The sequence below is a fragment of the Leptinotarsa decemlineata genome, unplaced genomic scaffold, assembly GCF_025532065.1.
Source record: "Leptinotarsa decemlineata unplaced genomic scaffold, Ldec_3_MD MMD2_tig00004307_RagTag_RagTag, whole genome shotgun sequence".
Lineage (NCBI taxonomy): Eukaryota > Metazoa > Arthropoda > Insecta > Coleoptera > Chrysomelidae > Leptinotarsa > Leptinotarsa decemlineata.
In genome coordinates, this window is record NW_027412606.1 from 7,151,023 (window position 1) to 7,178,495 (window position 27,473).

The 27,473-nt window shown below is 33.7% G+C and overlaps 2 protein-coding genes across 3 annotated transcripts; one reads left to right on the forward strand and one right to left on the reverse strand.

The window, feature by feature from the left end:
- Window positions 1-17: 17 nt before the first annotated feature.
- Adat1 (Adenosine deaminase, tRNA-specific 1) lies at window positions 18-4,811 on the forward strand. Its single transcript, XM_074178886.1, has 3 exons — window positions 18-600; window positions 2,920-3,244; window positions 4,512-4,811. The coding sequence occupies exons 1-3, from the start codon at window positions 18-20 to the stop codon at window positions 4,795-4,797; spliced, it is 1,194 nt and encodes a 397-aa protein (XP_074034987.1). The 3' UTR covers window positions 4,798-4,811.
- Window positions 4,812-11,052: 6,241 nt separating this feature from the next.
- LOC111511825 (uncharacterized) lies at window positions 11,053-26,846 on the reverse strand. Of its 2 annotated transcripts, none has more exons than XR_002722988.2 (4): window positions 18,164-18,326; window positions 17,902-18,112; window positions 12,686-12,841; window positions 11,053-11,357 (listed from the first exon to the last, which is right to left on the reverse strand). XR_002722988.2 is itself a non-coding variant. In XM_074178887.1 (4 exons), exons 1-4 carry the CDS (start codon window positions 26,841-26,843, stop codon window positions 11,316-11,318), a joined length of 924 nt encoding a protein of 307 aa, XP_074034988.1. In that variant the 5' UTR covers window positions 26,844-26,846; the 3' UTR covers window positions 11,053-11,315. The 2 variants fall into 2 exon arrangements, 1 of the variants encoding a protein (XP_074034988.1); XM_074178887.1 differs by lacking the exon at window positions 18,164-18,326 and adding an exon at window positions 26,329-26,846.
- Window positions 26,847-27,473: the final 627 nt, after the last annotated feature.

The following is a 27,473-nucleotide window of genomic DNA, read 5'->3' on the forward strand; positions in this document are numbered from 1 at the left end:
ATTTTTATACTCATGCCATGGAGAATAGTAAGGATTTTTATGAGAAAATAGCAGAACTCTGCCTAGATAAATTCAAGGCACTGCCTAAGTCTGGAAAACCAAACCTCGCAGAATGGACAGTATTATCTTGCATTGTGATGGAATTGAAAGGTGATTTGAGTGTCGTAGCGTTAGGCACTGGATCAAAATGTATAGGAAAAACGAAAATGTCAGATACTGGAGGTGTTTTGAATGATTCACATGCAGAAGTAATCTGTCGCCGATCATTCCTGCGCTTTATGTATTATCAAATGAAAATTGACAGTTCCCTTCTACATTTCAATGAAGATACTAAGAAGTTTGCTATGAACTGTAATGCCCAATTTCATTTTTTTACCACTCAAGTTCCTTGTGGAGATGCAGCCATTTTTCCAAAACAGAAAACTGAAGATATTGGTGATGTCATGGAAGAGGGAGTGCCCTCCAAAAAAAGGAAGAGAAATGATGATGATGATGACTTATTCAGAACAGGTGCAAAATGTTTGGAAGATAGTCAGCTTAGAGATATGAAACTGCCTGGAACCGGATATCATATTTTGGGTGCTGTAAGAACAAAACCAGGTAATAAACTTGTATACAATGGGCAACATGAACAAACATCGAATGTTTTAGAAAAACATGTATATTACAAAACTTTTTAAATTATCAGTTTCTACCAAACTCTTGCTTTATTTTGATTAACTTAATGTCCTTTATTGCATTTACCATACAGCAATTCTTATTCCATTACGAACAATAAAGTCAATAAAGCATTAGTTCATTAATAATAATAAGTTTATTCTTGGATAAATATAATATTTTAGAATATATAGCTTATTATGAGTAAGCTAAGATATGAATCTTAGAAGACAACTTGTAAGGTTAAGTCAAAAATGAAATTACAGATTGACACCTTAATATCAGTCGAGTTGGAGTCAAAATCCCTGACTCCATTAACCAGCAGTTTCACCCCTACAAAGAACAACACTCAAAAGTCGAAAATTGTGCGAGCTAAGAACTAATGAGGTCTTACCTTTTAACGTGTGATTCGTAACACCCAAATAAAAGGTCAAAATTTTTCTCTATAGGTCCGCACTTTCTTCAAGAATTCTATCCAAGTAGTCGAATAAAAATTTTCCTGTTATTTTTCACTTTTCTCCATCGAAATCCAAGTTTACGAATTTCTTTTTGCAAATACTCCCTACTACCCTGACATATCTCGGATGATAGTTTTATAAATTTCCCTAAGCGTAGAATCTCGTTTCTCTTTGATATGGAAATTATTTATGCATCTGCTTGAAATTGCCAAAGCAACATCTTCCATCACATTTATGGAATTTTTGAAACATCTCTTGTTGTTTGGAATAGAAAATGTTTTTTCTCACCAGTTTTTATTTTTCTCATCTCAGCTTGAATCTTCAAAGTTGAAATACAATATACTTATCACTATTACTTGTTACCTTCGCAAGAGAAATTCTTATTCCATCTGCCGTTGCTTCCCCTTGCATAAATCTTAAATGTTTCACACAATTTCTCTTATTTGTCCACTGAGAACCTTGTTTTTCAGTTTACTGTTCGAAGGCATTTTCAAAGAAAACAAATATTTCACAGTTCACCTCACAAAACAATTTCTCTATTTACTTTACTGACATGATGTTTCTACTCGAGATCCTCGAAGTTAATGAATTATCGCCTCACTCCTCTGGCTGATCTACTGCATATCCAATATTCAGAGGCACTGCTAGTTTCACCAAGCTGTTAAAATGTTCTTAGCTTTATCCTTCCTCCATACAAGAATATTATAAAACAATCTTTCAAAGTGATATTCGTCTATAAAAATATGTATGTCATGTTGGACTATCTTGTTGATTATTTTCCATGACCGTATTCCTCAAACTGAATGTATATCTTTCATTTCATCTTTTTGTGCTTACATTGTATCCCTGTGTTTTTTTGACTTGTCCTACACCTGATTTGCTTAAATAAGTGGATGAAGAGTTGAATTGATTTGCTTCAGCTTTGCAAAATGTCACCCTCATGTATCTTGATAAACTCAAGAATGGTTATGCCCGCTCCTAACAAAGTAAATTAAATAGAATTTTACTGGATCCCGTCAATAACCTCAATATTTTTTATCAAGCACTGATTCAGTATTATTGATTGATTTTTTATTTATTCATTTAGTGTTTTTATGATATTCTTATGGTTATATGATATTTGACAAAACCTTATAATACTATTGTATTTTTTTTATAGCGAATAAAGGATATTCTATTCTATTCTAACAACTGACTAAATAAAAACCCAGAAAACTTATGAATCATTTCCAATGTTTGATAGAAAGTGTTCAAGTACTCTACATTTCTTAACATAACTGGTAAGGGACATTCATTCATTGATTGTTAACTGGTAATCTAGATCAGCAAAATATTTGAAACAAATGAAATAATTGTAGACTCCCGACAGTAGATATTTTTCCTCTTCATCCAATTCATGGAAAGTGGAGGGTGAAAGGTAAAACATATATTCTTGAAAGATCGTTGTATCTCTGACTGACATACTTCTACACTAAACATACGAAACCAATACTTTTAATAGTGACACCCACTGGTTTTGAAATCCTTTTTCAAATCAAATCAGTTAGCATACATTCAATTTTGACGGGTACCTAGGAAGGTGAATCAGTTTGTCGTATTTCGATATATCTTGAGTTTTATGACTTAAGAGAAGTATCCTCCACCTCCTGCTTCTAATGATTCATTAATATTTTTGATTTTTTTTACAGTAGAATTCTTGACACTGCACCAACAATCTGAAGGGCAGAAGCTTTTTTCCTTCGAATATTAACACAATACCAATTTACTCTTTAAACAATATTCAAGATGACATTTTTTTCAATAGGTAGAGGAGATCCTACTCTTTCTGTTTCATGCAGCGATAAACTTTCAAGATGGTGTCATCTTGGAATACAAGGAGCTCTCCTTTCTCTTCTATTGGAAAGGCCTATTTATCTCTCCAGTTTCATCATTACATCCAACACACCATTTTCTGAGACATCTCTAGAGCGTGCCCTGTATGGTAGAGTTGGCAATATTTCGCTGAATTATCCATATCTTCATCACAAAATGAATGTCTTCCGATGTTCTAAGGAGTTTGAATTCAGTAAAACTGATGGCAAACAGGCTAGCCCTACCAGCATATCTTGGTGTGATGTTAATGAAAAAAGGTATGTTTATGAAAAATTGTAACGAATTTTGGGTTAGAAAATGTTCTTTTGTGGCTGTCCGCTTCTCCCTCTGTGCGTGAAAAAGAATAACAATAATATTATAAAATGAGCTACCTATAAGAAGATGTGTAGATGAATCACCTATTTAAATAATTACAGGCAAAAAGAAAGGTTACATCTGAAAACAATTCTTTCTCTCAATGATATTGAATGAAAAGGATACACTTTCTCCATTTATATAGCAAAAACTGATAATAGGAAGTAAAACAGACATTTACTTCAAATGCTACATAATGTAAATAAATGAAAGAGTAAAATCACAGAAATTTTTAATTGACCTCAATTTCACAATGAACTTGCAAAAGAGTTTTCATGATTTTCAAGTAAAAAATATCTAGGCCTACTAATTGATAAATATTAAAATTTTCAAAATCATTTAAATAAAATTAAAGAATGGATTGTACCACTGATATGAGTGCAATCACAAGAATACATTTTTCAGATTAGATACTAAATTACAAATCCTAATTTATGATGCTCATATTCTCTCAGGAATTGGATATCTCATTACAATTTGGTGATCCTACACTAAAAGGCAAAAAATATACTGTATCAATTAATGTAAAAAGCTATAAAAGTGATATTTAATAAACCAAGGGATTCTCCATCGTTTTCTAGAAACTCTTCATTATGAGATTTTAACTACACTGTTTTTGATGTGGTTCCTTTTAATCAGTTGATAAATTTTCCTTATAGGCAGGCAGTTTTTGTTATATTTGATCACTTTTTTCTGTTGTTTTTGTTTTCACTTATTATTTTTCAGTTTTCTGTTGGGATATTTTTGCTACTTTCAATATGAGTCATGGTCCAAAGTATCAAATACTTTACTTAAATCAAGTAACATTAACCAGTTTTTTTTATTGTCTAAAGATGTGATAATAACATCAGTTACTGTTGTGGTACACGACTAAAACTAAAATACTATGTCGATTTAAAACCTCTGATATGAGCGAATATTATGCATTTTTTGTTCTTTTTCTCCAGAAGTTATGCCTTTACCAGCAAAAAATTATCTGCGTGTTTACTATAGTCTCGAATTAAGTGAATTATCATAGCAGATCATTTTTGAACCTTGCTTTCAGTATTTCAAAAAGGGAAATAACCTCAAGGAAAATGAAAACACCGATTATTTTACCGCGACTTCAATAATACTATATTAATTAGGAAATATACCATACTGTAAATTTTGATTACTAATATTTTTCAGCTTGGAAGTGGCAGTTGATGGAAGACGACAAGGGATCACAAAGAAGAAAGCAAACACAGAGATGGCATACCTGAGAATTTGCAAGCGGGAACTGTTCAAAAATTTCCTAATCGTTTGTGAAACAAAAAATATTATGTTGAAAACAGACTGTGATAATTGTTCCTTAACTTACGAAAGTGTTAAAAATTTTGCTGAGCAATATCAGAAGTCATGGAATATGTTGAGAAAAAGTTTTGAAGTATGGACTTATAAAGATAAAAACCTTAACAAATTCTCCATTAAATGAAATTACTTACCTAATTTTTATGATTTTATTTACATGCGATTATATATCAAAACGAAACAATCTATTTTGTGCGTTCATACAGGTTGAAACAACGTTTTTGACCACTGCTGAGTATATCTGCGCTTTATCAAGCAATGATTGGGGAAGCACAGATTGTCATCCTGTTGTAGAAGTTCATCCTATGGTTAGAGGTGCCACTGGAAAGCACCCCTCAAATCAGAAGAGTCCACTTCACGTGCATGCGCTACCCGAACATTTCAAGACTGTTCATCTCTAAACTCAATTCAAAACAAACAAAATGAATATATTGTTTAAGTTTGGTCGCAATGCCATAAAACAATATATTTTGACCTTTGTGGAACCAGCCTAAGATTTCCTGGTTGATCCATCACGAGAGGTATTGAAAAAGTGTAAAGAAAATCACTTGTCCGAATGTTACAGTCGGACTGCAGCAGATATATTTCCTGACTGAATATTGCTGTAGATTTACTGGGTGGCTTTTATTTCTCTATGTGAATATGATCAAAACGGTTTGGACAAACGACGACTTATAGTGAAGGAGTGAAATAAGGGCGTAAACTATAAAGGGTAATGGGGAATGTTCCTCAATTTGGGTTATTACAGCAAATGCAAGTTTGAACAAAATAAAGTTGAGTTTAATTCATGAGTTTTTCAAATTCACTTCGAAAAGTATTCAAATTGATGTTTCAAATGTTGGGTTTTGATTTTTAAAGGGATTTGTTTCTAATTCACATATTGGCAACAGCACCTATATCAAGTTGAAATAATTCATACGTACCTAAATATTCTACTTTAAAAAAAAATTATCTTTATAAATCAACAATGAAGGCAAAATATGAATTATAGTTCAATACCACCTCCACAAGCCACATAAACAACAGTTGTTTTGTTATTTATTCATATAGAGAAAGATAGGTTAGGTGCACAAAATGTCATGTTACAGAATGTCTCGGAACATAAGTAAACAGAATAGCACGCCTCTGAAATATGTCTTCTTTGTTTGTTTCATACAGGTACAGATTCATTGTCCTTCATTAGCTATAACCGATGTTGCCAAATGGTGAAATAGAAACGAATCCCTTTAAATGTTGAATGCATCATTTCATTCCTCTTTTTTAAGTATTTAAATAATTTTTTTAAGAAAAAGGTTGAAATGAAAGTTTAAAATGCGTTGTTTTAGAGCTCTTTTATGAAAACTACTTGATTTTCGTCAAGAGGAACATTCCCCATTGAAGTATAGTTGTTCGAATGAAATTTTCAAACCAGTGATACCACTTTTTTTATTTATTGGTAATATATGATATTCATTTGCTACTTGGGAGCCATCTGACTTATCAATTTTTTTTAGGTCTTCAGAAAGTACTGCAGCCCTATGGGCTTAATGCATCCCATTATTTCATGTCATCCATTTCAATAATCTTGTTCCATCTACTAGTTGTTGCAGGTCCTTTGTTGAGCATTTTGTCAAATTCTTGACCTGGCCTGACCTGGTCATACATTGATTGTTTTCTGTCACTAGTGCCTCACATTCACATAAGCACATTGACTGTTTTTCCGTTGTTCTTCTTCCAGCTGAGATCCCCGTTATACAGTCCTACTTTGTTCAAATATCTTCTGAATGGACAGCGTCCAGTAAGTAGTGACATGATCATTCTGATAAAAGATAACTGGAACCTCTGGCGAAGAATAAATCCAAATCAAGTACTTTACCTAATCACCAAAAATGCAATATTCTTCTCAAAGCGCGTTTGATCTTCTAAATAATCCCTAATATGTTGAAATAATTCTCCATTTTGTTTCAGATGCTCCTTTTATATAACATTCAGAATATGAGAAAGTTTTTCCAGGTATTATTTGCCAGTATTCTTTGTTTCTTTCTTTCATATCTAGTATACTCATAGCTTTTTCGTTACCTGTGTTGTTCACAATATTCACAGAAAAGAGTCTCGGCGTCTCTTTTGAGTTCATCATTGCCACGATTACAGCCTGACTGTCTGAGAATATCCATTTGCTCGTTTTGTTGAGGTTTTAGATGTATATTTCTTACTTGATAGTTCGTAATGAACCTCTGGCGTAAAATGAATCTAGGGAAGAAACTTTCTCAACTACAGAACAAAAATAACAGTCTCTCGAAGCCTGTTTCGCTAACCAAGTTAGTATTCTTAGGAGATCATTATGACTAAATTTTACTACTATATTAGTTTTTTTCATATCGTCAGTGGGCATACTTAAAGACTGGTTATGAATCAAATCATCTGAAGGAACAATTTGTTTAGGCCAGTCTCAACTCCCTACACTGCAGGTTAATGGACTGACACCTATCGGAAAACAACTACTCCCCTAGCTAATACCAATAAGTGTTTTGGATTATATCCGACAGGTGTCAGTGCAGGATTCTTCACTGAAGTTATTCCTGCATATGATATTGGCGATACAATTGCCAATAGATTTTCAATTATTGGAATGAACACACTTGCAGACCGGTTTCGGGCTGTTGGTCACTCGTCAGTGTAAGGTAGTGTCTATCATCAACATAAAGTTGATGGTTTCCAAAAATTGAAAGTCGAATTCCTTTAGAGTATCCTTTCTCGAACTAGGCTGAAGCAGACAACAAACAACAGGTTTGTCATCGCCCCATCTACCTGTGAATGAAGTAACCAACCACATATCCAAAATTTGCCCAATTCTTCGTACAAGGAAAGAAAACTTTTCTCATATAGTCAGTGAGCATACTTGAAGACTGACTGTAAATAAAATTTACTACAAGAACAATTTGTTCAAGCCAGTCTCGACTTACCTGCACTGTAGGTTGATGGACTGACACCCATCAGAAAACAACTACTCCCCTGGCTAATACCACGAGGGGCGTTGGATTATATTCGACGAATGTTCCTTTAGATGATTTACTATATTAGTATTACATAACTACTACCTGTTATTGATGTGTTTTCAATAGATTCGATATTCCTATGCACTGCAAGACTGCACACTCTTCAGCTTAAACGGCAGGTGTGTATGGACCGAGCAGATAGCTGTAATGTAAATTTCACACCACATAGTATTTTCCAGTTACTGGCACATAACATCGCTTCTCATATTCAGTTTCTTACTCGCTTGTATACCAGGTGTTTTTGCCAGATGATTTTATGGAAAGAGTTTTCACCAGCACGGTTCGCGACTTTATCCTTTAAGTTTATGGTCAACAGTGTACTTGCATGAATATGTTTGATGTTTGTTCCTCCACATATTCCAAAATTTCAATTCTGCCTGTTTCCTTATGGCTAAGTGAATTTATCAGTGTGAATTGGTATACTTTTGCCTTCTCGTTATTTCAAAATTAAAAGGGGGTAGATGGCCGCAAAAGCAGGCATGAGTACAGATATCTGCATTTACTGTAAGGAAAATGTACTGAAAAAAATTAAATGTATAGAAGTGTACAACAAAAGCTGTGCATCACATGTAGTTTGCAGTGAAAACAATATGGTTGAAGAAAAGGACACCGTAAATATTGCCATTGATGATGGTCTGAAGGATGTGAAGATAACATCAGTGTTATGAACTACAGTTTACAAATGAAAATAAAAATGTGATGGTAGAAAATTAATACCCAAAAAGGCTCCTGGTAGGGAAAGAAATTAGTTATAAATTATTAGGATTAATATCAAATTTCTCCAAGAAAACAAATTACTTCAGGAAGAAAAAGTGGAACAGCTAAAAAAGAGCTGGAAACAAAAAACGAAACTATTGATGAACAAATTTCTGCTGAACTTTTCAAAGCCAAAAGCTTACAAAAATGGATGAAATCATCAACTCAGGAAAAGACATGAATGAGAGGAAAGTTTCATAAAAGTAACGAGGCGTAGGAGAAAAGACATGGAAGGAAATGGAAACAGAGATTCTATGGAAGGAATGACAATGAGAAGGAAGTTTGGCCATTCCATACTAGAATTCCAGACCCAATAAAGAAAACATAAAAACATACATACATACAATCATACAGTCGCTACAATTTCAAATTGGATCAACACTTTCTAGACAATCCACATCAATCTCAACAGTCAGAAGAAGAACATAAGAGATCAAACAACAACACGCGTGTATTCCACGTGTTGTAACCTACTTTAACAAATGACTACTTTAACAGATGAATGAATATATTTCTATTTCATCAGTTCGGATTTCCATTGTCTGATAAATTGATTTGAAATCCCTGAAAGAATCTGTAAAAAATTTAAAAAAATTAAAAAGATTAACCGAAAAATAACATTTTTATTGAACAAAAAACTGAAATTACAAAGAAATAACATATAAGCAACAACCAAAAAATAAAAAAATGAAAAATTGAAATGTTAATACAAGCTGAAAATGAAAAAAATTAAAAAATATTATCAACAAGAAATGAAAATTTAAAATTGAAAGATTCCAAACCAAGTTATTTCACGACGTTTCGATTGTTAGTATCCACAATCGTTTTCGGGTGATAACTGGACTTATTCCTCCGAGATCTGACTATTTATAGTTCATTGGAGTGCTTTCACCTATCCCCTCTTTCTTCTCTCCGCTTCATTGGTTTTAGCGGGAGATGATCGTTTGGCGGGAGTTGCTCGTTTTCCGCTTGATTAGAGGTTTCCATATGTTACGTGTCTCTACGCTAGCTTGGCTAAATGCGTTGTTGGACAATTTTTTGGTTGTTGCTTATATGTTATTTCTTTGTAATTTCAGTTTTTTGTTCAATAAAATTGTTATTTTTTTACGAACTGATGAAATACACCACGAAACATTGTCAATCATCTTCAAACAAATATATCTCTTTTATATTCTATTCAAGTGTGTTTTCAATACCGCTATTGGTTTGGTTATCCTTACTACCGTTATTCCTAAACAAGTGAGTATTTGCATCTTGCCTAGTTTGTTTGTAGTAGTTAGCTACTCGTATTATCTTTGAATACCAAACCAGGTATTCCCCCATTAGAGTGCATGTTGTTTATGACCCACAACTGAGATGTCTCAGTTTCTTTGGAATTTGAATTCATATTTCTTGTAATTATCATTTTTATCGACATGTTTATCTGAGAAGAGCAGTGGACAAGTCTCAAGTTGAACTCTGCAACAGCTTTTCTGTAACTAGGAGCATAATTATTTCCATTTTCTCCCTTTAAATTGAACTCATGCACCAGTTGTAAGTGCAAGATTCAAGTAGTGAGAATACAAGACCATTAATGTTTTCATTGAAAATTATTGATCCAATTTTTCACTGCTTGGGAATCTTGCATGAAACCACATATAAAGTTGGTGACATTTTAGCTCTGTGATCACTGATTAGTACTTACCACAATAAACTCAAAGTGTGATTTAATTATTCACTAAAAGTTAAATACTTGTTATTGCACGCTAATCATGAAAATATTAGGTTGTTTTAAAAGTTTTGTCCGTTTTTATGAGTCTACTTTAAACTAATATCTCAGTGAATACTTTTGCCAACTCACGCGTCCTTTGGCGAAGATAACACAAGTTGATTAATTCCGTCAGCATTAGAAATGTGTGTCCTGGAATCGATGAAGTCGACGAAGGTCGTTTTTGCCTGTTCCAGATTGGCGAAGGTTCTACCGGTGAGAAAGTTATTGAAGCGTTCGAAAGGATGTAACTATGGTCTTTTTTGGTGGGTTTTCGCCTTTGGAAGTGCCACTATTCATCACACGTGACGATCCGATCCATATAAGGATCGTTTTGGTTGCGCTGAAGCAAAGAAGAACATACCTCGAAACGTGACAATTTCTGTCCAGCATTCTAATCGTCAGGCACCCACTTTTCGAACTTTTTGTCGTTTTAAATCATCATTTGGCAAACCAACTTCGAACAGTGTGTTCATTAACAGTATCATTGCCAAATGCCTAGTTAATTTTTCGGACTGTTTCGGCAGCGCTTTGGTTCAATTTGAATTCGTAGAGAAAAATTGGCCGAAAATTGCTCAACGACATCATAAGATTATAAGCCGAAAAGAGGCAGAAACTAGAAATTTGGAAAAAAAAAAATGAACAGCATCAATATATAGAGTACCTACCTATGTACAATATTTTCTATTGATCAGATATACCACGACACAGTCAGCCAGTCCATTAAACTACAGTGTAGGGAGTCGAGACTGGCCTGAACGAATTGTTCCTTTTTCCTTTAGATGACTCAAAATAAAAAATATGAATTGCCAATTTTGTTGAAGGTTCAAAATAAACACCATTCAGCGATCAAAATTTGTTTCAAATAACATCAGTACATACATATATCAATCATCGTGTATTTTACATCAATTCTAGTTGTGTTAAGGATGTGATTTTTATTTCAATATCCTGAAGAGTTTGAAACGGTGTTGAAATATAAATTAGAGCATAGTGTTACATTGTGATATATTGTGCTCTCATATTTTTGACATTTATTCCCTATTGATTTCGTACAAAGTGCAGTTATTTGTGGTCATACTACTCCTTTGCACTGTTCCATAATTATACCATAACAGCTCCAAACGTATATATTCCTTTCAGAATCTGAAACAGAGTAATTATTCTCACAAATTTTTTGTAGGAAACATACACCTTTCGGTGGGCTGAAAAAACTTAAAATCTGGCCTAACTTTTCAAGAAACATATTTTGTAGTTCAAAACCATTACTTTGTTCTCAATACAGTTTTTGAAATATGTGATGGAATTGGAATTGATTAAGATATGAATAAAAAAGAGTTTGTAGTTAACACAATTGGTCGTGAGTTAACATGTTTGAAAATTTCAAAATGATATTATGTGTAAATTGAAAGGGGTATATTTTTAGGACAGATTGATTTTTGTATAAAGTTTATTTTTTAAAATTGATTGCTTTCTTTCTTTCTTTGGAAGATTCACACATTTCTATAAATATGGAGAAGTGGAAAGCCTAAACCTTTGAAGGTGATTGACAATGTTTCATGATGAATTTCATTAGTTCGGACTTCCGTTGTCTGATATTATATAAAATGATTTGAAATCCCTGAAAGAACTAAAAAAGAAGAATTAAAAATTAAAGGAGAATAAAAATTAATAGCTGAAAAAACAATTATATTAAGCAAAAAATCCTGAATTGAAATGAATTGTAAAGGTGGAAGGTTGTTGTGACTCAGATTAATTTGTTCTTCACATCATAGTCACATGACAGTATCACGTTGTTATCATTAGAAATAATTTCAATTGTTCATTGTGAATGAACTGTCATGGGTGAAACTTTTGAAGTTATAATTTTTCTTGAGTTTTCTCCTATAATCAACATTATTACTCAATTATGTTTCATATTTACCCCACAAGAAATGAGAAAAATTTACAGATAGTTCAATGAAAACATTATTTTTCTCGGGATTGAATGATTTCAATTATTTCTTTTTTATAAAAAAAATTCTTGACTTTCTTCTTCTCCATCTTCATAAAATACTATAATCTTTCCTTGAAAATATGTCCTCTTTCAATTTTTGATTTCAATAACCTTTCAACAAAGCGAAAAATTCACTGTAATGAGACATTTTAAAAATGCATCAAAGTAAACTACTAAGTGTGCTTATTGTTATTGTATTTGTGTCTTGTGTTTTTTAACTATTGATTGCGAATAAGATCATTCTACATCATATATTGTGATCCAAGTCAAACCAGAATATTTTTCTCATTGGGAAAGAAATATTTTGGCTTTGTTCTTCTCCAGCTTGAAAACATGTGGGAATCTTCCAAAGAACGGAAGAAAGCAATGAATTTCAAAATAAACACATTTTTTTATTTGAAAAAGGAGAAGTAGAAAGCCAAAATCTTTTTTAATATCTCAATAAATTGTTATAAACGATGTTGACAAAAATACTCACACTTAAATACAAAACGTTATTGAGAGCAATATTAGTCGTGAAATAAATTCCTGCAGGTTTTCCAGTTATTGTCATCAAGAGCAGAAATGTTTTTTTGTTTTTCGAATTCCATGTATACCAAGGACATCCATACAAATTTTTTAAAATCGTTTCGTCCTAAAAAACGTTTATCACCACCGACTTTAGTAATAACATGATCTTTAGCATCATTGATTTCATTAATTTCTCTAGTCACTGTCATAATCAATGTTATGATAATATTGAATATATAGTGAATATTTTCATGACCGAAAGTACAGGGTCTTTCATCAAACGCTTCCTATCTTCAAATTTAAATAAAACAAAGGTGTGTGAGATATCATCGAAATTTTCTATTAGTTTGAAAGACCAATTGATGCCATTATGTGTGGAATATAACATCGTTCAAATGCAGAGCCGGATTAACCTTAAGGCAGAGTAGGCAACTGCCTAGGGGCCCAGGATCGACAGGGGCCCACTGCAGTCCGCAAAAAAAGTTTTATGGATCGAAAATGATAGTCAACAATCCTATTCTTTTTTTTTTTCAGCGCATGTAACGCATGTAACACTTTATACATACAGAACCATCTAGTATCTAATATCAGAACTAATATAATCCTTCGGAACGCAACTGGACTTCAATCACGTTGGGGGAATTACCGATTCGTTGGGTGCGTTCTGTAATCTTCCGTAGCGTGATAATAATTTGTAGCGTAATAATTCCGAAACTTTCGAAATACGTTAATTACAATATGTTAGTTTTGCGATTGTAAGGTAAATTTAAAAAAGTTTTAGTGTGCTCCGTGTTTGAAGACTTACGATTTTCACATACATCAAAAGTATTTAAAAAATTCGGAACGCAGCGAGTAGGCGGACTGTTCATGTCGTTTTACGTTGAGGAAATCCCCGATTCGTAGGATGCTATCAGGAGCGTTTTACGACAGTGAATTGAAAAACACTTTATGCTTTGTGTTTACTCTGAATAGGAGTAGATTATTAGTTCTTTTTATGAACACTGTCTTGAATACTTAACGAGAGAATAAATCTTGATTATAAAACAGAATTAAATAAGGTAAGTTTAATAATTATTTGTGACATTATAATTTGACCAATAATAGGTACGAAGATCTTTATTTTTCTGATTTACACCTTTCTTTCAAGGAAAAAAACGTCCGATCAGCCTGTGAAAAAAAAGCATTTGAGCGATGCAGAAAAACGTGAAAAGCGGCTAGACCAACAAAATAAGCGTGATGAGGTATTAAAGAAGACGCAAAACCTTTTCCAACTTGGATTTGTTCGTCAGCCACTCGAGAATCAACCTTTTCCAAGTACGTCTGCTGCTGATCAAACCGGGAGTTCGGAGGCGGACTCAGGAGATATTCTTAGTGAGTGTTCTGAAGGCTAACCAGTATCAAGAAACAGCTACTTTAGCAGGTCCCGAGGCAAGTGAGGCTGAGAACGACGTCCAATCACAATCACCACAACAAAACGTAGCCTATCAACGACATTGGCTTGTGGTAAAATATTACCAAAGAAATACAAGATTATTGGTTTATCAGAGATTTTAACGAATGTCAACACTTTGACTGTGATTTTTCTGCTTCAAGCCGTTAATGCGAAGATAGCAAAAGATTTTTTTCTCAGTCAATGTTTTTTCGTAAACATATTGTTGGTAAAATGAAACGAGAGTGGCTCATGTATTCTCCATCGACTGGAAAAGTGTACTGTTTACCATGTGTTCTTTTTGATGGCGTTAAAAACCAATCACAGTTTCAAACAGGATTTTCTGATTGGAAAAACGCATCGCATATGATTCAATTTCATGAGAATACAGGAATGCACCGAGAATGTGTACAGACCCTGATTAGTAGACGGTTTAGTCAAGGCCGAATTGTCACTTCTATGGAAATCGCATACAACAAAGTAAAATAATATTGGTTCAATGTTTTACAAAGGGTGGTGTCAGTCATAAAATTTTTAGCATCCCGTGGACTAGCATTTCGTGGCAATGACGAAATTCTTGGTTCCCAGCATAATGGCAATTATTTGGGTATTTTAGAATTACTCGCGGAGTATGATCCCTTTCTTAGTTCTCATTTGGCCAAATATGGTAATGTCGGAAAAGGAAGACAATCGTATTTGTCTTCCACGATTTGCGAGAAACTTATTGAAATATTGGGGAGCAAGGTTTCAAAACATATTATAGATGAAATTATAATGGCAAAATATTTTTCACTGAGCGTCGACTCAAATCCTGATATATCTCATACAGATCAGTTGACTGTAGTTCTGAGATACGTTGCATCAAATGGAGAAGTAGCAAAACGTTTTCTAACATTTATTCCTATTGCAAGTCACAAAGGGGAAGAACTAGCTACTACAGTTTTAAATTTTTTATATCAAAATAACATTGATATAAAAAATGCAACAGGTCAGTCTTACGACAATGCAGCAAATATGTCTAGTTGTTACAATGGTCTACAGGCGCATATTAAAACAATAAATCCTCTCGCACACACGTCCCATGTGCAGCGCACTCGTTGAATTTGGTTGGAGTACGTGCTGCGGAGAGCTACGTTGGAGCAATCTCATTCTTTGGATTCGTACAAGAATTGTACAAATTTTTTTCGGCATCAACTCACCGCTGGGCAATTATGCTCCAGAGCCTCGAAACACAAGATGAAACTAAACAATCGTCGTCTTTAGTTCCAAAAAAAGTGTCTGACACAAGGTGGTGTGCACGAGCCGATGCGACCAAGGCCTTGTCAAAATGTTATAAGAGTTTTCAGAAAGCTCTGCAGTCTATTGTTGACGATAAGACGCGGACACCACAACTGATTCACGAGGCCAAATGTTTATTCTGAAAAAAAAGAAAATGCCATTATGTCAGTTTTCTGGGCTGCCATACTGGATCGAATCAATGGTGTTAGTGTTTCGCTACAAAAAACCATTGAAGTTCCAACGGCTGTTGATCTTTTAAATTCGCTTTTAGATGTTTTGCTTACGCAACGAGATTCATTTGAAAAGGCATCATGATGACGGGCCCGCAGAAAAAGCTGTACCCAGGGGAAGAGAGAAGTTGAAAATCGAAACTTATTCACTTGTACTGGACGTGCTGCATTCAGAATTGACATGACGACTATAAAGCTATCAGGAAGTTAATTCTCTATTTGGATTTTCAACAGATTTCTTAATAATGTCGGACGGTCGGACGATCAAATCAAAGAGGCTTGCTTGTACGACATTTTGTGAGCATTATTCCGAGGACATTGAGCATGAATTTATAAACGAGATGGTGCAGTTCAAGTACTTCGGCTTATAATTGGAGGATGCCGGGAAAGATAACATTGTTGCTGCTGAAGAATCGTATGAATTGATCCTTAATAATATGGTTCAATCAACTTTCCCAAATATTATGATATCATTGCAAATGATGATAACAAACGAGACAGGAGAACAAAATTTTTCAAAATTGAAATTATTAAAAAATTCTCTTCGAGCAACAATGTCTCAACATCGCTCAAATTCATTGTCGATAATGGCAATTGAAAATGATGTATTGGAAAAGGTCCACATTGAAGAAGTCGTAAAAGATTTTATATCTAAAAAAGTTAGAAAAGTCCGTATTTAAATTAACAGAAGATACTGAAATTACTTCACTTTTTCTTTTGTTTATTGCGTTTGGTTGAATATATATTTTAGATTAAAAATAACTGAGTCGCGTTTAATTTTTCATGTATACATAGAAAACACCTAGACTTAGGGCGAAATCAAACGTACGCGTACTCTACGAGTGGGCTGCGCAGGTGACTCTGTACTAACACGCAGCCAACCCGCGTTGAGCACGCATAGAGCCTGCGTATGTCTGAACCCGCCTTTAGGACGTCATCCATGCCTATATCGGGAATTTCATTCAGGAATGTGGCCAGTCAGAGTTGGTAAAGAAAAGGGGCCTAAAAATTGTATTGCCTACAGGCCCATACAGGGTTAATCTGGCTCTGTTCAAATGTCCGCCACGGCGCCACGGCTTCTTTGGGTGGACCGCATTCGAAACGTCCAATTTTCCATGACTCTGGCGCATAAATCAGGCTTAATTCGACCGATGACATGGGTTATGTTGTTTTTCAGGACCGCTATGGTTTGTCGCTTATTTACATACACCTGTGAATTGAGAAAACCCCACAAGAAAAAGTCTAACGAGGTAAAATCGTACGATCTCATTGCAAATTTTTTTTTCAAATGTATAAACTGGGACATAAGCTCAGGTATTTTAATTTATCACAAACTTAGGTAAGACTCAGGTATTTGAAACGTAGGTACTTCAAATTGTAGAATGAGTTATATTAAGCATTGAATATGTTGAATTAGTTAGTAAAGACACGCCCGCCCGAAGAAGCCATTGTATGGCAAAACACGTGTTGTGTTTTTCTAAAATCGTTTAGTGAAAATCTCACAATAAAGTGTTTTTTGAATACGTTATATCTCTTCATTTCAAGCGAATCGATAAAATCATGGTTACTCAACTCGACCGAAAAACTTATTGGTAACTACTACACATCAAACCGCACTTTTTCAAAAAAGTCATCTCTACCTTGGACCTACATGGAAAATGGTTTTCCACAATTTCCAACAAAACTAGACTTCCTAAGTTGTAGGTGAATGATAGACGAAATACAACTTGAGTAGGAACTAGTTCAGGCTCAAAATGAGGTATTTTTCAGATTGAATATCAAAATAAAGTGTTATACTGCATATTTTATTTCCAAATTAAAAGAGATTATTAAGAACAGAAAAAGGTGAATTTCCACCAAATATCGTGAAAGACAAATGCTTTTTGTAAAACAAAAACAATCCTGTTTTTCAGTTATTCTCTTGTTTGGAAAAATGATTTTTACAAACGTCTTTGATTTTTGTATATCCTATAACTTTTCCATGCAACTTTTTCAAATAGAAGGTAACAGTTTCAGTATGAATCACGAAAAACTATTTTCCTACCTCGGATTGACTTCAATTTAGCCTTCCAGAAGTAAACACAATGTTGCCTACATTCTGTAATGATTTTTATGTTGCTAATAATTTTTCTTCATTTTGATTTTTGAATATGCTTCTGAACTGGTTTGAAATTGTCAATTAATAAGTGTTCCACTTATTTGTGAAGAATTCATTGAAATAATTGAAAAAGCAAACGATGTACTTACTTGTTCCATAATTCCTTGCCCACCTGTTATTGCTCCAAAGGCAATAATACATATTTGAACGGGGTAAGAGATTAAAAGTAGTAATTCACTTCTGTCTTGTTTTTTTAAAACCATGTTGAAAAGTATAATAACTGTGATTCCAATTATTATTGCTACTATCGAATGTAGACATATATCAGTTTTTATGAGAGTGTTAATATCAGCAATTCGCCTGAAAATATCCATAATGAAGAAATTCTGAAGAATCACACCCAGTACATACATAAATGAAGAGAACGAAGTAATACTCTAACCAATTTTTTACAACACAGATATTGGGGATACTTTTCGTATCAAATCACTTTATTTCTTTAAGACAACATACAGTTGTAAGAAAGAATCATGGTTACAACCGCATGGTAGTACGGTCGGGATTTAAATGAACAAATGTACAAAAGGAAAATAACAGTACATTAATCATTATATAACACTAAGATAAACATGTTTACATAATAAACATGCAAAAACACGTCAATTTAGATATCGAGAAGTTTAAAACCAGTGCCAGTAGTATTTTAGGTTCAGCTACCTTACCCCTAGCTACCCCCACTTAATAATTTTGAATGGGTTCCCCTATACAGTGCTTTTCAGATAAAAGTATCCACCTTTAATAACTTTTGTACTACTGGTATTTAGGAAAAATCCAAAAACACGTCAATTTATGTTGGAAGGGGCAAGCATTATGGCTTATTTAAACTTACTGGAAAAGCCACCCCCTCACCCCTAGCATCATCCCTTTTTTTTAATTACTTCTCATATTTTTTATGTAAAATTTGGATACTCCTCTTTGAGCTGATTTCAAAAATGTATAATACTTGTAGGTTGAAGTGGTTAGTTTATGAGATAAACAATTTTTCTTTTAATAGCACACATTTTACTTATTTTTTACTTTTACCTTATTTGCCTGTACTAAAATGGGTTGTACAACAGTTCGAACTCTTTTATCTGTTTAACTGTGCTATTTATTCTACTTCAAAAATCCAAACAACAAAAAACTCTACTTTTTATTAACATTATCAACTAGAATTTGTAGTCGCTATTGTTAGTGTACTTTGATACATTATTTATTTTGTTTCGCTGAAATGGTTTACTCTTTGCAAGAAAGAATTGAAATTGTAGGTTTATACTACCAAAATAATAATTGTGCCAGAGCTGCTGCTAGAATATTTAACGAATTACATGACGGAAGACATGCAACTCATAAGTATGTAATTCAACTGATGGAGAAATTTACCACAACAGGGTCTGTTTGCAATAAAGTGCATAAGCGAGAGGGACTCGTAAATAACGAAGCAATCCAAATGGCAATTTTAGGGCAAGTCAGCTTAGAGGCTCAACAACCCCAATCATTGTCAACAATAAGTAGAGCGATCGGTGTTTAATCTTCTACAGTTTTCCGAATTCTACATAAATTCAAGTACCACCAAGTTAAGTTGGTGCACGAGTTGAATGAAGATGATTTTGATCGTCGTCTAGAGTTTTGCGAACCAATGACGCAATTTATCAATAACAATCCACAATTGTTAAACAATATTTGCTTTTCTGATGAATGCTCATTTTCATTAAATGGCTTAGTAAATAGGCATAATTGTAGATATTGGGCTGAAAGTGATCCACATATTATGCGTGAATTCCATACACAACATCCCCAAAAGTTAAACGTTTGGTGTGGTATCCTAGGTGACCACATTGTCGGACCTTTCTTCATCAACGGAAATTTAAATGGTGAATCATATCTTGAGTTACTCAGGAAAGGGGTTGACCCACGTATTACAACAATAATAGAAAATGATGATAATCTTTCCGAAGATTTACTGGTATTTCAACAAGACGGAGCTCCCCCACACTATGCTAGGCCTGTCCGACAATTTTTAAACGAAACATTCCCCGCTCGTTGGATAGGTAGAAGAAGGCAGATGATGGAGTGGCCACCTAGGTCACCGTATTTAACACCCCTAGACTTCTTTTTCTGGGGGTATTTAAAAACAAAAGTTTATGCTACCCACCCAGAATCTCGGGGGATGATTTACGAAAGAGGATAGAAAATGAATGTCGACAATTAAATCCAGCCGTATTAAGCAATGCCAGAGAGGTATTTCAAAATAGATTATACCATTGTATGGTATGTGTTTGAACTGTTGTACAACCCATTTTATTACAGGCAAATAAGGTGAAAGTAAAAAATAACTAAAATTTGTGCTATTAAAAGAAAAATTGTTTATCTCATAAACTAACCACTTTAACCTACAAGTATTATACATTTTTGAAATCAGCTCAAAGAGGAGTATCCAAATTTCACATAAAAATATGAGAAGTAATTTTAAAAAAAAGGGATGATGCTAGGGGTGAGGGGGTGGCTTTTCCAGTAAGTTTAAATAAGCCATAATGCTTGCCCCTTCCAACATAAATTGACGTGTTTTTGGATTTTTCCTAAATACCAGTATTACAAATGTTATTAAAGGTGGATACTTTTATCTGAAAAGCACTGTATATCTTGTAACACATTATTTTAAAAATTTTGAAAATCCTCACTCAACCCCATTTAGAAAACTGAAATTGGTTGATCCGTTCTCGTAAAATAGGGCAAAAAAAAATGAACTATAACAAAATGCCAAAATTTATGGAACCGCTACCACTGACTCAATAACGGTATGTTTATGTCTCTTTTTTACACAGAGTTTTTTGCTTTAGCTGAAAGTGAGATAAGGGCACACAGTTGCTTCCTGGCGCCAGTTACAATTGAATAGTGAAAACATTTATCAGAATTGGTTATTTCTGATTTTAAACTGTTTGTCAAGTGGTGTCAGTTGCACTGACAATAATAATAAAAATCATAATGGTTGTACACTTCACAAGAAAGAACTGAAATTATTTTTATTTATTAGTGGAGCGCCTGGGGGTTTTCCCCTCGGATTAGAGTTATAGTGAATGAATTAATATGATCGATGTGGGATATTGTTTTTAAACTATAAGTTGCAATGTTTACCCAAAATTTTTTTGTGCACTCCATTTTTTCATTGTTTAAACAAATTATTATAAAAAATTAATGTTTGACCATATATTTTCACTTTGAACAGTATTTTTTTTATTTATTTGTTAAATATTACCTGAGTGGACATAGGAACATTTTTCAAAGATACTTGTGTATAAAAATAGCAGTAGGGATCTCGAACAGGTAGAAAAACGTGGAGGGGAGAGCGGAGCGACAGCTGCTATGTACAATAGAATTTCTCGGCTAGTTTAGTTGCAAGTAACACGTGTTCTGTGGATATTGTGCTTCGATAACAGTGAAAATTTGGTTTTTAATGAAAAATTCTTGTATATTTTTGTACTGAAAGGTGTATTGAAGACGAAGTTTTTATATTTAACTATTACAGATTATTTTGTATTGCTTAATTTGGTAAGTGATTAGATTGAAAACTATAGTTCATTATTGAATTAATTAAATAATAAATAAATCGAAAATTAGAGATCAGTTTCAATAAAAAAATATATATGATAATAATGAATCAAACGCTATTAATTAATTATTAATTGTTTTTTATTAGATTTCGAAAAATGGATAAACCAACGGCTAGCAGCATGGCTGATGAAAATAGCTGCATAATGTATACACCTGGGTTCATCTTTCGAAACAAATAAAAATTAGTAGAGGAGTAACCTCTTTACAAGCTGCTTCAACCGAACGACAAGATGGATTGTTACCTCACCTACAAACTGAGGTTGTTTATGCTCATTCAAGTTGTCGACAAAAATATATTAATAAAAAGTATATTCAAATGTCTAAAAATAAGATCCGTGAAAATCTCTCATTATCGCCTCCGAAAAAAAAAACTTCGAAGTAGCATGAATTTCAGTAACTTCAATTGGGAAAAAAACTGTTTTCTTTGCGGACAAGAAGCTGATAAAACAAAAGAAGCAAAATTAAATGAAGCTCGGCGTAGGCAGATTTCATTCATCAACACTCCAACTTTAAATGAATCCATCACGAATTTTATAGCCGTCCAGAAAACTGATTATTATCGAGATATCCATAAAAGGATTTCTGGTATTACCGACTTACAGACATTTGCAGCAAAATATCATTCAGATTGTTATAATTTGCTGAAAAATTATATACATAGAAGAGAATGATGATTGCCAATTTGAAATCAAAAGATGTTGTTATAGTTTCAGAAGATATCGATGTCTTAGTGATATTAACGGCATTGGTAGATAAAGATCGTGAAATATATTTTCTAAAACCATCCCGAGGCAAAGTTCAACAGAAGATATTTTCATCGAAATGTTTAGAAAAATCATTACCAAATTTTAAAGAACATATTCTTTTTTACATGCCTTTACGGGTTGTGACACTACTTCATCGTTTTTCAATCAAGGAAAAATTAAGTTTGCCAAAAATTTTGAGAAACGGATTGATTTACACGACTCAGTAAAAGTATTTAAAAATATCAATGAAGACCCCAATAATATATCGAAGCAGGTGTAGCATGTATTTTGAGTTTATATGGCGCTCCGTCTAAAACTCATGATTTAAATACACACATCGGAAAAGTCTAGGAATATTTTTAAAAATGGCAATAATTTTTTTTTTAAATCGCTTTAGGGAAAAAAAAGTTGACGGGTGATTATTAAACGAATGTAACTTACAACAAAATTTATTAAATGGTCAAAAATACTGAGTGCACATATAAGCAAAACTAAAAAAAAATATGGCTCTTCTTTGGCACCCCAAAAAAAAATCATAATACAAAAAAAAATTGGAATCAGTACAAAGTATGGCCTCCACGGTAGTTTATTACGGCCCTACATCTATCGTGCATCGACAAAATGAGATTGTCAATGTCTTGTTGAGGTACATTTGCCCATTCAGCGATTAAAAGCTCTCTCGATTGAAACGTTGTGTGAATGTTCCACATATACGGAGTAATTCTTCGTTGAAGCATGTCCCACATATGCTCGATGGGATTCAGGTCCGGTGATTGTGCTGGCCATGGCAATACATCAACTCCTTCGTTGGTGAACCAGTCAGTCACTAGACGCGCGACATGTGGACGAGCATTATCGTGCATTAGGTGGAAGTTTTCACCAACAGCACCAGCAAACGGATGGACGATAGGTAGAAGAATGGTGTCGAGGTACTGTCGAGCTGTGAGGGAGCGATTTGGAAAAACGACATCGGTTCTGCCGCCGATCATGATTCCGCCCAATAGCATTACTATACCACCTCTGTATGTGTGGACTTCCTGGACGTGTTTCAAACGTTCATTTTTTCAGGGTCGTCTCTACAGTCTTACTCGACAAGAATCTGGATGAAATCCAAATCTGGATTCGTCTGTAAACAAAACTGTGGCCCAATCATTTGCATCCCAGTTTTGATGTTCTTGACACCACTCTAATCTTCTACCGCGATTGCCTCTCGACAAAGGTGGACATCTAAGTGGCCTTCTGTTGTGGAGATCTGCTTCATGCAGATGATTTCTGACAGTATCACGACCAATGGTTACCTGGTGCGTCTGCTACAACACGTTAACCAACGCAGGTGCTGTGATTGTCGGTTGTCTTCTTGCGGTTAAGACCAAAAATCGGTCTTGAACTGCAGTTGTAGCGCGTCCTCGCCCTGGATGTTGTTCGGCTGGACTGCCAGTTTCACGGAAACGCCGCCACAATCGACTTATAACACTTTGGGAGACCCCCAAACAAAGAGCTACATCATTTTGTCGCATGCCACCTTGAAGAAGCCCTACAGCTCTATTCATCTCAGCCAATGGTAAGTGATGGCGTTCCATGTTAAAGCACAATATTTCCAGTTCAATTGCTGAGCAAGAACTGCATAGAATGTACAAACTCGACACTTTCAGATTATTCATTTTAGCCGAAAACCTACAGTTTGTAAAAAACTTGATAAAAGATTAGTTACCGTTTTTGCAGGCTTTGTTCAACCCATAGAAATCTACAGGGTGGTTGAGTGTACCAATTTAATCGAAATTGAACGACCTCATGCATTTATTTTTATGATATTTAGTATGTTATAAAAATATCCCTAGACTTTTCCGATGTGTGTACATTGAGGTTCAATTCTTTCAGAGAAACAACAGCCAAAAATACGAGTGTTCTTCTATCATCACTGCCTCCAACAACTGATGCAGCGTTTGAGCACCTTAAAAGAGTGTACCTACAAATTCAGAAATGGCTAGGAAATGACGTAATTATTGAAAATTGGGGATGGAAGTATTCCAATAACATGTACATCCCAATAACAATGAATCAATTACCTGCTCCGGATAATTTACTGCAAATGGTATTTTGTAATTGCAAAAAGGGATGTGGAGCTGCGTGTGGATGCAGAAAATGTGGTTTATACTGCAGTGTAGCATGTTTACAGTGCAGCGGAAATAGTTGTTCCAATACTTCACCTATAATTCAGATAGATGAAGTAGAAGAAAATATTTGATGTAGACAACAATGTAATATACTTAAATAAACAGATTTTGTACTAATAATTTTCATTAGTCGTAATTAATTACCTTATTTTTTTAAATGTACACAATATAGTACGTTTCATTTATAATTAAACTGGCCGAGAAATTTCATTGTACATAGCAGCTGTCGCTCCGCTCTCCCCTCCACGTTTTTCTACCTGTTCGAGATCCCTACTGCTATTTTCATACACAGGTATTTTTAAAAAATGTTCCTATATGTCTTCTCAGGTAAGATTTAACATATAAATAAAAAAAATTACTGTTTGAAGTGAGAATATATGGTCAAACACTAATTTTTTATAATAATTTGTTTAAACAATGAAAAAATGGAGTGCACAAAAAAAATTTGGGTAAACATTGCCATTTATAGTTTAAAAAACAATATCCCACATCGATCATATTAATTCATTCACTATAACTCTAATCCGAGGTTTTACGGTTTTGAATGCTCCAGGCACTCCACTATACATATGGTGCTGAAGATAGGTGCATAAATAGTCATCTCAATATCCGTATAGGAATTTGCGATTTCATTTATGTACAAAATAAAAAGAACTGGGATCAAAATAGATCCTTGTGGAACACCTATATTAATATCGGTATTGGCAGATGTAACATTACGAATTATATTATTTTGATGATGTTTCAGACTCACATACTGAGAAACGACATCTAATAAATGATTCTAACCATTCCAGACAAACACCTCTCATACCATAGTTATACAACTTTGATGAAAGAATATCGTGGTCCACAAATCCATATTAGAAAACTTTCGAGAAACTACTGCAAATCGTTATAGGTCTATAATTTTCCAAGTAATCGGGACAGTGTTTTTTATAAATAATAAATGACTTTTTTTTTCTTGAGGGCTGTGGGAAATTTCCCTGTTTCGAATGAAAGATTCAATAAAAATGTTAAAGGTCCTATTAAAACATTCAAAACTTTTTTTAAAACGAAAGTGGGTATTTCATCTGAACCTGCGGATGTTTTATTTTTCAGCCTATCACTGAGCAGATTAAATAATTCATTAGGTGAAAACGGACTGAGAAATAAAGAAGGTATAAGAATTTCTTGGGTATTGTTTACTGCAGTATTTGACTGGGTGATATTTTCTTTGAGTTCTAGAGGGGCATTTTAAAAAAAATTATTAAACAGATCTGATACAATAACTGCGTTTTCCTCTTTCATATCATTGTGGAACACATTGATATTTTTGTGTCCTGTTTTGTTTTTATATTCATTTCGGATTATTACCCGGATCATCAGAGTTGAGAATATTATTTTGATAGTATTGTTTTTTTTAGGTTCTAAAAGACGAAAGTGTCGTTTTTGTGATTCTCTGTAAAAATCAGCCAGCACCGGATATTTGTTTTTCAATAAATGAAAATCCTTCAACTTACAACTAGATATTTTGAGATCCATGTCCACCCATTTTTTAACGTTAGATCTACTACACACCCGTCGTAATGGATAACTTATGTCAAAATAATAGAAGACTATTCCTATGAAAATATCGTATGCATGGTCGATATCATCAATTTGATAAAGTTCACTCCAGTTTTCATTCTTCATCAATTCTTGTGAGATTCATCATTATATTATTTTTGTGTGGAACGAGAAGGAAGTTTCTCGCGTGTTTTGGGTGGTTTCCGAAATTTCATAGAAAATATATCTGTGGTCAGATTATTGTCTAAAACAGCAGTGACTCCATTGTTATGGAAATTAATGGAAATATTATCTATTGTGGAAAGGCTATTTTCCTGCACATGACAGCACATTGTTGAATTTAACAAAATCTTTTGAGTTACTGTACGCGTCACAATTGAAATCACCCACAAGTGTAAATCGAATATTTGGTTTGAACATAAACTCAATATAACATTTTTCTTTATATAATACATACCTTCTTATCCATAGTATTCGTCGAATGCAAGAATGAAGTCTATCCTCTATAATTTTTTGGTATTCCATATCGTCATTCAGTGTAATATTCGGTTCAAATCCATCACAAAGGTGATTTATTGTATCAGATACTAACTTCTGTTGTACCGTGACGTGAGAAATAATGTAAGCAACATTTAAAGAGACTGATGTTATGTAGAAGCCAACGACAAATGCATTACAAAAATACAAGATCTTTATAAATGTTACCAACTCTGGAAAATATTCATGAAAAATCCAGATGAAATAATGATCTTCTACATGAGTAAATACCGTTTGAAGTATGTAATAACAATTTATTGATGTTAAGAGTGTAAATAAACCTTTAAATATTTTCCCATATCGTATCACTTCTTTCACTTCTTTATTCGCAGATTCTCTTATATCTTCAGTGAAACACAAGGCATTCCGAAATATTTCGAATAGCTCAGCGTACTGGGTTTTTCTAGTGATGTAAGGTAAGTTACAACACAACATCTAGAAAATAGATTAAAGAAATATTATATTCTCTATAGTAAATAAAGTATCCATTGCAAATTCTTCAACATTGTTTTGAACAGATTAACTGAATGATTTCTTTATAGCCGTATAGTGAATGTGAAAGAAGAAAGAACATTCCGAATTACAACTAATTGTAGGTCAAAACTCCTTTCGATCGTGTTGGTAACAAAAACATTAGAACATTAAACCATGTTTCTTGAATTCATCAACTCACTTCAATTTTCAACATCTCCACTACTGAATAAAATCACATCTATTAAAGTGTTAACAGATATTAAATGTCAGATAAGATAAATACAGTTTAAGAAATATTAGGGGAATAGGAGAGAAATATTATGATGAGTTATTTGTAAGAAAATGAAAAATATAAAAAAACAATAGTGTATGAAATGTCTGAGAATGCTGCTTCAAAAGAAATTATTGTCACTTGACATGAAAACCCTGATTAATCACCTCAACAAAAATGGATTCTACACAGTTGCATATGCAGATGACATAGTTATCTTGCAGACCGGCAAATTTGTGAACACAATGTGCGATAGAGCGCAGGATGGGCTCAAATTAATAGAAACATGGAGTAAGAAACACTCACTGTCGATCAATCCC

What these genes read in the sequence shown, in the direction of transcription:
- LOC111511825 (XM_074178887.1), bottom strand. Translation starts at nt 26,843, where the DNA reads ATGTTGTGTTGTAACTTACCTTACATCACTAGAAAAACCCAGTACGCT. An exon ending in GGCAAGGAATTATGGAACAA is followed by an intron (nt 12,842 to 17,901) that starts GTAAGTACATCG and finishes AACGTTTTTTAG; the next exon opens with GACGAAACGATTTTAAAAAA. An exon ending in ATAACGTTTTGTATTTAAGT is followed by an intron (nt 11,358 to 12,685) that starts GTGAGTATTTTT and finishes ACTCTGTTTCAG; the next exon opens with ATTCTGAAAGGAATATATAC.
- Adat1 (XM_074178886.1), top strand. Translation starts at nt 18, where the DNA reads ATGGAGAATAGTAAGGATTTTTATGAGAAAATAGCAGAACTCTGCCTA. An exon ending in TGCTGTAAGAACAAAACCAG is followed by an intron (nt 601 to 2,919) that starts GTAATAAACTTG and finishes TTTTTTCAATAG; the next exon opens with GTAGAGGAGATCCTACTCTT. An exon ending in TGTGATGTTAATGAAAAAAG is followed by an intron (nt 3,245 to 4,511) that starts GTATGTTTATGA and finishes AATATTTTTCAG; the next exon opens with CTTGGAAGTGGCAGTTGATG.